We start from the raw sequence: 14,322 nt of genomic DNA, 5'->3' as shown, positions 1-14,322 counted from the left end.
TCCCTCTCCCCTTCCCCTTAATCGATATATTAGGAGAGTGAAAAAATTGGTTGTCTGTAAAGTCGGTTTACGGACGATAGTTTAACGTGACAACGTCATAACAAAACATTGATGAAATGATTGCATACTTTTATGAATAAAATTGAATCATTTTTATTGAATTATCACTATTTTGTATGGATACAAAGAAGGAGTGAAATGAAATCTACAATTTAATTGATCAATTTACTTTTATTTGCACTCATTAATTCAAATATGTTTATTACTTTAATGAAGAAATTATTTTAACTATAACTTTTATACATGTTTGCTATTTAACTTCTTCCAATCTGTGTTATTCTGTTAAGGATAGGACGATGATAGGAAAAGTAGGAAACGAATGGGAGTGTTTCAAGGATGATGTGAAGGAAAATGGCTTACCCAACACCAAGATGCCGTCAAAAATAATATATTTGCGCCACGGACTCTGCAGCAATGCTAGGAGGAACGGGTTAGCAAAGAGCAATGAAAATGTTACATTGAAATGCATGGAAACAGAATTACGCCACGGACTCGGTCGCAATGCCAGGAGATTAAGGTTAGCAAAGAGCAATATAAAATGAGCGTAACGGGACACAGCGAAACGGGACAATGTGCGTAACGGGACACTTTTTCATTCGTGCAGCCGGCGTTCATCGATTTATTAGACGTTGTCACGTCAAAAAAAAACCTAAATATATTGTTTTCAACAATACGTTTAACATGTTTAACAAAACATTCCCGAAGACCACCGCGCAACCGACAGCGCAGACACACTGGCTGCTAGTGCAACAGCAGGGAAGAGCCTCTCAGGCTGGGGACGAACCATATGCAGCTCAGCATGCTGGTAACTAAAGCAACCACAGAAATAAAATGGCGCAGAGCTCTCTCTTCTACTTCCATCCTTCCCAACGGAGAGAAACTATATACCAATAAGAGCATTTTCGCGTTGTAACAGTACTAGAATCAATGTGTTAAGTCTTCAAAAACTACGGAACTACAAGGGAAACATGTTAACAAAAAAATATGAGTTATAAGCATAAAAAAAATTACTTTATATTCCTGCACATAACTTTTTTTTTCAATTTAATAAAAGATAAAGGACAAAACTTTTTAAATCAACAAACAATTAAATTCCTTGTTTAATTGGGGGAAAAATATGGTGAGGGAAAACATAGGTGTAAATTCATTATATTTCAAAACAGTTAAAACTCCATCGGAAATTAGTAACCCTACACGATTTTGGATACCGTAAATGCCACTTTTTTTTTATTTACGTACTCTGAAGATAATCTAACATGGATGTCTCATCCTGAATAGTCTAACCCAACATATTCAAACCCTATGCTTTAAGGCCAAATTCTTAGTGGGGGTATATGTAATTATGTCTACTTATTTTCGTGTAGATTATTGGTATCGCTGGATGTGTAAAAAATATAGTGCATTAGTTTATGCAAAAACAAAATGGACTCAAAATACCAGGCGAAACCATTAGGCAATCACATGCAGATCAGCTTCATATATGATTGATTACACTAGCCTTTGTTACATGTTCGGAAATACGTATTGCAAAAAGCTTCAAGAGTAGTAGAAAACGCTGAGTTCGACCTCAACTAATGGATTGCGCACGCTTCCCAAGTGTATGGCGCTTGCCATCTTCCATCTAATCTTCCCCCCAAGTATGAAAAAAGAACGGTAACTAAGCCTTAACTTCAGGTATAAGACAACATCCGTGGATATGATGGAATACACCGGTGTTTCGGCATACATTGCTACAAAACTTCGTCAAAACCATTTGTTTCCCCTTAGATTGTTATAACCATCTTCAACACGATTTTCGACACAACATTTCTTAACATAAAAAAATATATCATCGACTAATACATCGAAACCACCACTCGACACCACTGAATGTAATGATGTAGGATAGTATTTATTTATTGGATTATATTTTAGAAATTTAAACGGTTGGAGTTTTTAGGCAAAGCTCAACCATTGCGCGATCACTTGTAGAATGCTTGCTTTCATAACTGAATGCGCTACTCATCGTAAAATATTCAGTAAATACTTGTTTTGAAACATCACGTTGCAGTATTATGTTTTAGAAAACTACGCAATTATTTCTTTGTTCATACGAGATAAAAACGATTGCCAGGGCGCACGGGGTTCATAGACCCGGGGAGAGGTCTCCGGTCGGAGGGTAGGCGCACGTGACAAAACTCCTCCCCGATGTTTCGGCATACATTTCACAACCATCTTAAAAATGATTTACTACTCAACATTTTCTTATTTATTTCAAGAACTATAAAAATCATGATACATCGATAGCCCCACTTCTCACGTTACACCATGCATTTCTGGAACAATATTAGAGCTCTACATTTTCGTGTTATGCTGGGATATCTTGTACAATGCTTCATTGTGTCTTTACGCGGGAATCGCTTGTATACCGCTGCTCTGATAACACCCCGAGAAAACCTCTATTCGCAACGCGCATAAAACTATCAGTTCGGAGCACCACGAGAAAACCGGTAACACGTTTTTAAGTACTATTTGCAAATCACTTTTTTTTCAAACTTTACCTTTTGCTAGCAAAAGTTAGGTTCATAAATTAAGATTCTGAAGCACACTGAGAAAACCCAATTCACTATGTTCCATAAACTATAAATTCAAAGCACTCCAAGAAAACTAACCACCAAAATATATTACACAAAAATTTCAAAAATTAATTACTCCAAAATAAAAAAAATAAATTGAATAATTACATAATAAACCCTCGTGAACTTCACCTTGCTATCAGGGTGTATTTCCAGCATGAGCATGAGGATAATGTGAATGATAAACATAGCACAGTTCAGTATAGGGATATAGGGACATTGCAAGATAAAATCGCTGAGGAACATGTGATTGCTGAACCCATCATAGCCCACATTCGATTAAAGGGCCCTGGACCCAGGATTAGATTAACAACTTCCTCCCCCCCCCCCCCACCCGGCCAAAATTTTAGTCACGTGCTACATTATAATTGCATGGTTATTTCTTACCTACACTCTTTTTAGAATGCTATTTAACTTGAAAATACAGGATATAATATTATGGTTACTGTTTTATCAGTTCAAACCAAGCTTTATTTATAAAATATTTAATATCATTTTCCAGTTTGTAGAAAATTGTAATATTTAAACATCTAGAAATAAACACGGCTAGTACTTTTATAAGTTTTCTAGTGGTCTAGTACATTTACGCTCAAATCTAGTACTTTTTTCTTTAATATAATAATATTACCGTAACTCCAATATGTCTTATTATTAAGCGTAATTATTTTTAAAAACTATGGAATGTATGTGTGTGTGGTGTGATATTTAAGTTAGAGCACTGCAATTTCATTATAACTTCCTAAAATGTTAAAACCATAACAAATTATAATTTTGTACTTTTTTTTTCAAATCTAGTACTTTTTTTCTTGCCTAAGTTGGTACGAAATATTTTTTTCCTTGTGGACACCCTGCTAGGGACAGTGCCTGAGGTCGATGCTGAGGAACCAGTGAATGCTCATCCCAGCCCAGCAACAGTATCGGCCCCGAGCACCGAGCAACAAGGGTGGGCTCATCCCAGCCCAGCAACAGTATCGGCCCCGAGCACCGAGCAACAAGGGTGGGCTCATCCCAGCCCAGCAACAGTATCGGCCCCGAGCACCGAGCAACAAGGGTGGGCTCATCCCAGCCCAGCAACAGTATCGGCCCCGAGCACCGAGCAACAAGGGTGGGCTCATCCCAGCCCAGCAACAGTATCGGCCCCGAGCACCGAGCAACAAGGGTGGGCTCATCCCAGCCCAGCAACAGTATCGGCCCCGAGCACCGAGCAACAAGGGTGGGCTCATCCCAGCCCAGCAACAGTATCGGCCCCGAGCACCGAGCAACAAGGGTGGGCTCATCCCAGCCCAGCAACAGTATCGGCCCCGAGCACCGAGCAACAAGGGTGGGCTCATCCCAGCCCAGCAACAGTATCGGCCCCGAGCACCGAGCAACAAGGGTGGGCTCATCCCAGCCCAGCAACAGTATCGGCCCCGAGCACCGAGCAACAAGGGTGGGCTCATCCCAGCCCAGCAACAGTATCGGCCCCGAGCACCGAGCAACAAGGGTGGGCTCATCCCAGCCCAGCAACAGTATCGGCCCCCAGCACCGAGCAACAAGGGTGGGCTCATCCCAGCCCAGCAACAGTATCGGCCCCGAGCACCGAGCAACAAGGGTGGGCTCATCCCAGCCCAGCAACAGTATCGGCCCCGAGCACCGAGCAACAAGGGTGGGCTCATCCCAGCCCAGCAACAGTATCGGCCCCGAGCACCGAGCAACAAGGGTGGGCTCAGCTGCAGACGGCGCGCCGACGCCGGGGAAAGCGGCCGAGCTGTAGTTTCCGATCTGATAACCAGGCGCGGCGTGCGGCCCGCCCGACTGTCCGAGCTCCGGGAGGCCTTCTTCTCACAGACGAGAGAGCCAACGCCCGATCGTGCATCTTCGGCAGTTTTTTGTTCATTGTGAAAGGTTAGGTTTGCTACATTATAAATACTTTAAAACACCTTGGACGGTTGATTTGGTTAGGATAGCTACATTAAAGATACAGTGAAATCATGCAAACGGTTTCCCAGCCCTGGATAGCTACATATTAAAAAGTTATTTGCTAAGCAACCATACAATGATTTTACAGTATTTTTAATGTAGCTATACGCAAAAACCCGAAACCTTACGTACGCCACGACAAATTTTGGTTCATAAACTGACTTTCCTGTGATTTACAAATTATTCTCATTCTTTGAAAAATACAGGATCCATTAACAAACAAAAAAAAAATTCAAAGTTTATGTTTTCTACGACATAATATACTGAGGTATAATTGTGCGAATATAAGTAACAAAACTTTCAAATAAATGCTTCTCTTGTAAATAAATGCCTAAATAGAGCCAAAAAATTAAATACCACTAGCTAAACCAAGATTTAAAATAAAATAATTGGAAAAGTATTTTGAAAATTTATTTATCACTAACACTCACGTTTGATAATCTAAAACTTAGTTAGCCTTATTAGAGTATATCAGTTAATAATTTTGCTAAGGAAATAATTAAAATTGAATTTTAAGTGCGTATGTCAAATATCCTTCACAAGAATAAAGAGATTAAAATAAAATAGCGATCCAACTAGTCACGCTAGACTCTTAGTATACATTCATTACACACTTGACCAGATAAGTGTCCCCTTTTTTACGGGTGGTGCTTCAGCAAAAATTCTGACTACTGGCAGTTAAATATTTTGATGAAGCCTAATAACCAGACAAATCTGTAATACAATTTCCCTATCTTATCCTAGTTATTTAACTAGTTTGCAATTTTCTGAAAGAAATATAGAAAATCCAGCCTCCACCATACCCATTGGAGCCATAGAATAAAAAAAAAATTCAAATTCAAACACAACCTGAATACGTCATTTTATACTAAACCACCATCAGGAAAAAAAAATTGCTTTCACGGTCTGGGTAATGGCTGAATGGCACATGAAATTTTTTGCTCAAACTACTACCACTGAGGACATTATATTACTTTGGCATAATTTCAAGTTTGTTACCTTAACTTTCCCTCACAAATTCTAACTTCTCTGGTTTATCGAAATTTTCCATAATGTGGACAACCTGAATAAACAAAAACAGACAGGCTCATGACACTCCAGACTAAATAATCATGTATCAATCGTTATTTTGTTACTTTAAAAATAATATCTAGCTGCCAGTCTAAATTCTCGCTAAAGCGCCTGTTAAAAAGGGACAGCTTATCAGGAACAGAGTGTAAGTCGTACGGCCGTGCACAAATTATTTGTTTGTCATTGTATGAGAAGAAAATATAAATGATATGATTTGGGTCAGGTATTTTTTGGGAATCCTTTTCACAGACGAGAGAGCCAAACGCCCGATCTTGCATCTTCGGTATTTTTGTTCATTGTAAACGTGTTGATAAAATGATACTAATGGTCAATTAGATTAGGTTAGCTACATTATAAATACTTTAAAACATTGTGGACGGTTGATTTGGTTAGGATAGCTACATTAAAGATACGGAGAAAAAAAAGCGAGCATGAACATCGGGTTTTTGCTCTCTCGTCTGTGAAAAGAAGGCTTCCCGTATTTTTAGTGACCATTTCTGAACGCTCATTAGACTTTAATAAAGCACGCCCGCATCAGCGGGTTCCCCGACGCGAGAAAAGCCACTGCCTTATTTAGCCACGCCATCCGGAATGCGATCGTTTCCGCACGAAACTGTTGTGATTGGTGGGCCGACGGTAGACACATGTCTGAGAGAAACTTGACCAATCACGAAAACACGCACGGTGCTATAATGTTCAACACGCAACACTAGTCTCGATGTTTCTCCGCGCAAAATTTTATGGACTTGAGACATGATGAGTGCCAAGATAGAAAGAGAAACATAAGATTTTCTTGGAATAGTGATAAAAACATTAGGCAGGCGCGATGGTGCACGAAAGCGCACGTAGTTACGGAACACTGCTGGCTGCATGGCTGCACGGCGCGCACGAAGCGTGCCGCGACTGTCGAGTGTCTCAAGGCCACGCCCCACGCGACAGCTCGCCCACAATGGCCGCCACCGCATGGCCGTGAGCGCCGGGAGAAAACTAAACCAACCGCTGGGTTGCAATCAGGGCCGGATTTAGAGGTCTGGAGGCCTCGGGGCAACAGAGGAGCGGAGGCCCCCTGGCCACAAATTATTTTCCAAATAAAATGAACAATTTTTTTCAGTCGAGTTTTCCAATAAATAATTTATTGTGAAATAAGTAGATTTTCTTAGTATTTAAAAAACATACATAAATATAATCCGAGACAAGAATTATATGAAATTAAATATGAAAATAAATCTCTATTGTGGAGGCCCCGGGGCTTTCGCCCCGGTTGCCCTCCCCTAAATCCGGCCCTGGATGCAATGAACACTCGTCATCAGGCAGGTTCACTCGTTGGTACAACTTGGGCTTATATCAACACCAAAACATCATTAGTCCACATTTGTCCATTAAATAATCCAATCATTGGACATAAAAGCGTTTTTAAGTGCGTGCATGCGTGCAAGCCCTGCTTTGGTGAAGCAGTGCGCTAAAAACTTGGGAAAATGCGTCACATGTGTGTTTATTTGGGTTACAGTTGATTCCTCGGCGACGCGGCTAATGTCAACATTGACGAACACCGAACAACAGTTGACAACTTGTTTTTCAAGTGAAACGTTTACATTCCACCCACTCGCCGGATAACAAGACGGCAAGGAGCAACGATAATGAACTGTACTGCCTTCTCAGAACGAGACTGCCGTCAGTTTAATATCTGGAATACCTGTGATAAAGGAATCTGCAAACATAAGGGCGACACCGGTATGCGCTTTCAAGGCTCAATCGCCTCTACACTCGAGGCTCTGAACAGGCGTACCTACAGTATTTTGCCGTGCTGTGTGCATTGTGAACTATGAGAGACACGTCACGAACAAGGTTTTGTTCTACCAACCCATATCAATTTGATCTCTTGGTATCCGAATATCTTGGTTGAAGACCACTTAGAAAAGTCCAGTTTGCCGGTTTACATATTTTAATAACCACACTTTGACGACCATTTAAAAAAGTTACCCTCAATGCTGTACAATTAACATCTTAATTAAATTCAATACTGAAGCCCAGTGGCGTAGCCAGGATTTGTGTATGGGGGGTGTTAAGAAGCAGGCCCCCCCGTATTAAAGCGGGGGGTCCGGGGGTCCTCCCCCGGGAAAATTTGGATTTTAAGGTGTAAAATAGTGCTATTTTAGCAGTTTTCGGTACTTAAATTTAAATATTGTAATGGTAAATTTTTTTATTAATTTTAATATGAAATTTGTTTGAGTGATGAATTAAGAAATTAATTAAAGATTTGGTGCCAGGGGGAGGGGGGGGGGTTAACCCTTAAACCCCCCCCCCCCCTTCCCTGGCTACGCCCCTGCTGAAGCCTAGATCTGACGAAAGACTGTTCAATAGTCATACAACTAACGAAATCTTCAGCTATCCGCACGTAAAAATAAAAAAAATATAATAATTTTTAAGAATCAGAAAACGCCGGCGAAAGTTAGGTAGGTACTTTATTATTTAACTCAAGATAGTTACAATATAATGTGTTTCTCAGAGATAATTATGGAGTTTCATGTAATTAATTAACGAAACATTTTTAGCCTTTTATAGTTAAAAAGAATAATTGTATTTATCTGATTCGATGAGATGTTAAGCTACCTCAATTAATTTAATTTATTTAGCCCAAGAACGTATCAAAAGTAGTAAGGGAAACCATCTACCATCCCCTCACCTTTATTCTTTTAGAAGTAAAATAAAAAGAAACAAAATAGCCTATACAGAAATCAAATAGGGTATCTGAAAAAAATATTAACAGGTTGATTGTCCGTATTTAAACACTTCGAAAGAAACTAATTAACGAAATAGAGCAACTGCGTCATCCGTGAGAAGACAGAACTGTAAAGCTGGACTCAAATAATCGTGTCCGTCCGTCCGTCCGTCCGTCAACAAGCCGAGCTATTCACAATGATCCGCTCATTCATCATAACAGTTTTCTACTTTGATGATGCCAACAACTATAATTGTAAAGGTTTACCAGTTTGATGATCATGTACGGTAAGCACTTATAAATGATTACAAATTTTAAAAACTTTATTGAATTTTTTTTCTTTCCAGTTACCGTACATTATTAATTACTCTTGTGTCTCAAACAATTTTTGTTTGAAAAATATAAAACACAAAACGTGTTCATTGGCAAGTTAAAAACGTAATATAGAAGCAATTTAACAGTTAAACAAAAAAAACTTTCAATATAAAGTTAGGTTCTAATTTCATCCGCCTGTCCGTCAAGGTGACGACTAATGAGACGGATCGTTGCTGCACCATAAGATCCTCCGTAAAATACCCCTTCCGTTTTGAGTGGAGACGCCCTTTATTTGACTCTAAAAGTGAATTTAACACTGCTAATGAGACCTACATAATCTTTAATATGAAAAATCAATGTAATTTTTTCAAAGTCGTTACATAAATTGAGTCGATAACAATCATCCAGTAAAAAAGATTTGTTTTGAATTAATTTGAATTCTTTATATATATATATATATAATCATATATACATATACCTACACATATATATAATATACATACACATATATTAATATAAATGTGTGTATATATATATATATATATATATATATATATATATATATATACATATTTGTAGAAAAAAACTGCGAATGTACAAAAATCGTAACCACTGATTAAATTTGTGTTCCTGAAAAGCAAAAATATTGCTAAACGTTTGAAGACCAAACTTTTAATACCCCTCAAAACAAAGTTCAAGCCCGCTGCATATTAGTGGTGTGCTGTAAAGAGCGCTTCAGGGTTACGGGTGTAAAGAAACTGTAGTTTGTGGTCGTAACAACAGAACAGACATGGCAATGGAGACACGAGCAGCACTGACTTAGACGTGTGTTATGACAGTTTCTGCGCATTTACGGCATGACAGCAAAACTAGAGTCAACGGTCTCGACTTACCTGGCGGAACAATAGTGTTGACAGGAGTTGACAGCGGCCAATCACGGAACTGTCGCGACTGCCAACAAGCAGCACGGCGATCACGTCAACACGACATGGCACACGTTTGTTGTTGACCACGGCACACAACACCGGCAGTACACATCCGCGACTCCACAGACCGTATGACTCACCGCCAGGTCTGGCGACAGTGGGCCATGGCCAGCGTCTAGAAGGCTGTGAGTCCAGAGCGCTGGAGTTCCTGCAGTGCGCTGCTGCCATCTGTCCGCTAGGCGCCGCACTACGTGACCCCAGTCTAGAGGTGTAAAAATAACGAAAAAATGTGTACCCGTATGTATTCGTTACTATAACAATTAGTACTCGTTACTTTCGTATCGTTACTCGTTACTTCTGATACCGCATGACATGGCACATGCTATGTTATGTAACAGCATCGAATCGAGTCGTATTTCGTACGCGTACAGTATGACGTCGCGTAAATAAAAATAAATCGAATATAAACAATTAAAAATATTTGATAATTAACAGCTTTTGTTAACCAAGAAACAATTAACTCTCATTAGAGCGGCTTTATTATAATATATCTTTTAAGATAAGAACATAAAACGTGAAAATACGCGATTATAAAAAACAAAAACATACATATTTTTAATTTGTAAAAAATACTTTCTTACGTTGATTCTGTTCGAATCTGAAACTTTGTCTACACACACAATACCTTTAATAAACAGTAAAAAACTTGGACGACAAATTTCCAAATTATACTTTTATTAATAAACAAACATCGTTCTTTGTAACGAATAAGCGCGCGCATGCGTGAAACATACGAAAGATGCGAGTAACGAAATGCATTCGTGTGTAACGTTTCGTTACTCGTTACTAGATGCCGCACCCGTTACTCAGTAACGAATACATACTGTTTGCTACAGCTCTACCCCAGTCGCACAACCATTTTAGGCTCTGTTTTTTGTTCTCGTATTTTATCTTCAATGTGCTCCGAGGCGGGGCTACAATCAAGACAAACATTTATACACGGCTTATAGCGATAAGTTCTTACACAACACAGCATGGGCGCAGAGATATGGCTTCAATGAACCTAAACTTTACCAAGTTTATTTATTTACTGACTTTACTCACGTAATTTCAGGGTATTGCTAATATCTTACCATTGAAAAAAATGCCTGCGATTTATTTCAAACATTTGTACTAAATAAATTGTCTGGTGCATAGAAGATTTACATAATTAATAACAAACCCGATTCAAAATTATAGTTTTAAAGTGATTATGCGCAGGCCTTTTTAATTTTTAGTATAGATTAAGTATTTTATTTAATAACTTCTGTTTTAGTGTATTCGAGAAATCTAACTTATCTCTTTTACATTATGAGGTACACAATTTAAAAAAACTGTTTAACACGCACCTATGTATTTCATTTAAATTAAGTTCGCGCAATCTTTTAACTTACACTAGCATATAATAATGGTTAAAGCTTTGCTTATAATAATTAAATAATTTCTCATTAAAAATACCTCCCATTATATTAAAATATTTGATACAATCGCATCTTTATTTGAAATGCAGAGTCCAGATAACAAATTTCCTAGGTATCTAACGAATTACATACCTAACGTAGTTATTTCCTAGTTACCCTTGGCGGGACTCTTTTCATATTATTTTACATTTATATTGAATTTAAATAAATTTAAAAATTAATAATATTAACCTTTGTTACAACTTAAGGCGTGTCATGTCGGAAAAACGTTAAATAAATATTTTTTATTTCTAATAACTTAAATGAAGTCTGATTTTATCAGAAGATATTGTTTATTTCGCTAACACCAATACAACATTCCAACCCTTATTAAGTAGAAACTTCAGCATGTAGGGAAAAAAATAAATGATATATTTTTGCGTTTATAAATCATACAGTATACCTAACGTATATCCTGCTTGATTAGCTACAGATAATAAAAAAAAAAATTGACCATCTCTTCACTCATTGTACGGTCGAGTATAGAAAAATGGTTAAGGTAAAAAAAAAGCTATTAAATCATCACAATGAAAGTCATTATTGCTCAGTTTCTTATCTCCATCTTACTTAGCCTTGATGTATGATTTATTTCTATAAAACCAACGTGCCCCCCTTTCCGGCCTTTGGATTCGAATATCGAATATCGAATATCGCCTACTTAATTGTTTGAGTTATTCATGCTGAGTTTCTTACAGCCAGCTATATTTGCTATGGAAATATACGTTTTTGTGATACAACAAAACTTACACTCTTTTCACGTCTTTAAATGTTGAAATTCTGAAAATTAAAAAAAAAAATTGTAACTCTACATATGCTTTTCATATTTAATTTCTTAACCATAGATCGAGACGATTCGTGTTACACAAATTATTTTTTTCTTTAAACCAAACTTAGCACTTTTACACCCCTTAGGAGATGAATCTTGTGAAGAAGTAAAATAATATGTAGTAATTGAATATTTTTTTACTATTCTTTACGTCTTATATAATTATTTTCGAAAGTTATGATTTTTTTTAAATACTAAAAACTCCCCCCCCCCCCCCCTCTTTTTCTTAAAGCCGAAGTTAAATAAATGAAAGAAATGTGCAATACGTAACTCTAGATGCGAGTTTTTTTATTAGCTTCTTACTTTGAGTTCTAAGTGAACTAGACGTGTTCATTTTTCGTATTAAAAAATTCCTACCCCATTTAGTACCTACCTTTAGGGTTTTAATTTCACAAAATGGTAATACTGAAGTTGGCAGTTTTCTTATGTTTATTATTGGTACCTAATATATTTTAATATTCTTGATTAGATTCGTATGAAAAATATTCAACTTAAAACCATACTTACCGCCTTTTCACCCCTTAGATTTAAATTTTGCAAAGAGGTAATTTTTTTGGTAGTTTTTGTGTGTTTATTATTGGTACCTACCCAATATATTTTATTATGTTTGATTAAATTTGGAGTTATAATTATTTATGTATCTCAAAACCATAAACCCACTTTTTCACCCAAAGGGGTTTACTTATGTAATTATATAAAGACTACTTTTTAAGATAGCCAAGGGCATCTCTAATAAAAAAATAATTTTTCAATATCCGTCAAGTAGTTTCCGATTGATGCTGGAACAAACAGACATACAAACTAATTTTTAAAAAAATTATATTTTTTAGTTCTTAATAATGTAAATACCATTTCCAATAGTTTTTTTCATCATATCATACCTTGTACAAACTTATTACTTCGAACGGTTTTATTATTAGTATATATTTCTAAAGTCACAATTCCTCAGAAGATTCAAATTTAAGTGCTGAAAAAAATTGGTTGTCTGTAAAGTCGGTTTACGGACGATAGTTTAACGTGACAACGCCATAAAAAAACATTGATGAAATGATTGCATACTTTTATGAATAAAATCCAATCATTTTTATTTTAATAATAAAAGAATAAATACTTGAAATTATACTAGTAATCAGATTTTTAAAATGCAAGAATAATTAACCTTTATTGCCGAAATTGTTGTTGTAATAAGCAATGAAAATCACATTAACTTTTGACTTCACTTTATAAACAGTCGACGAAACAGTTCACGTGTAGTTGACTTCTAATTAATTTTAAAAACTGGCGTTTAGCTATAAAGTTTAAATATAATTATGAACAAGTTTTCATATAAATAAACTGTAATCAAATATCTATCATCAATTATATGAATCACCATAATTTTTTAGTCAATTGTAACATAACCTATTATTACTGCACTCGCGGACAGCATAACGGAACACAGCGTAACGGAACAATAAGCGTAACGGGACACAGCGAACCGGAACAATGAGCGTAACGGGACACAGCGTAACGGAAAAATGTGCGTAACGGGACACTTTTTTGTGCGTGCAGCCGGCGTTCATCGATTTATTATACGTTGTCACGTCAAAAATGTTGTGTCATCAGTAAAGTGTGCCTTGGTGTTTTTACGGGTCATCGAAATAAGTGTTTGGAAAAGGTGTGAACAGAATAAATAAACTAATGCACACGCTTGTCAACACTTTTTTTTAATGTATTAAATAAAATTTTAAAAAAATAATAAATAAATATTACAAAAGTATGTTTTGAAAACATCGATGTATCGTTTGCATCCCTACTTGGGTTGCACTTTACCTTCATTTCTCCGCTATGTAATGTTACGGTGTCCGCTCAAATCTCGTGGTTTTCCTATGCACGACTGAGAATTAAATAAGGTAGCCTATATAAAAAATTACATACATATTCCGACTTTTTTAATTTTTAGGATTAATAGCATCATCGATTGGAGATCCAACCGCCATCTTGTTTTCAATACTCGATGCCAGATGCGTTAATTAACCAATGTCGTCTGCTAGAGAACACTGTCAGCATCTTGTATTCAGTAATTGATTCAAGAAGCGCTAGTGCCACATAGTACACACACTATTTGCTAGAGGGTGCTGTCGCCACATTAGTTTAATTTTTATCCACTAGAGTACATCCGCCATCTTGTAGGCCATCTTGGCCACCAACTGGAAAATCGATAATTTTTTTAGCTATAAATTTGGAAAAAAATTCCAAAAATCATTAAAACATCACCCATTAATTTACTATTAGGTTCAATCGATTGCTGTTCTCTTTTCGAAACCTGGACGATGCAAAAAAAAGTTATTTT

General features: G+C 37.0%; 1 protein-coding gene across 1 annotated transcript; it reads left to right on the top strand.

Annotated features, from left to right (window-relative positions):
* Nucleotides 1-859: 859 nt before the first annotated feature.
* Nucleotides 860-4,428, top strand: LOC134542730 (uncharacterized). Its single transcript, XM_063387224.1, has 2 exons — nucleotides 860-865; nucleotides 3,580-4,428. Exons 1-2 carry the CDS (start codon nucleotides 860-862, stop codon nucleotides 4,426-4,428), a joined length of 855 nt encoding a protein of 284 aa, XP_063243294.1.
* The last annotated feature ends 9,894 nt before the right edge of the window (nucleotides 4,429-14,322 follow it).

Source organism: Bacillus rossius, assembly GCF_032445375.1.
Source record: "Bacillus rossius redtenbacheri isolate Brsri chromosome 9 unlocalized genomic scaffold, Brsri_v3 Brsri_v3_scf9_1, whole genome shotgun sequence".
Classification (NCBI taxonomy): domain Eukaryota; kingdom Metazoa; phylum Arthropoda; class Insecta; order Phasmatodea; family Bacillidae; genus Bacillus; species Bacillus rossius.
The sequence above is the reverse complement of the archived record's forward strand: the minus strand, read 5'-3'. Positions and strand labels throughout refer to the sequence as shown.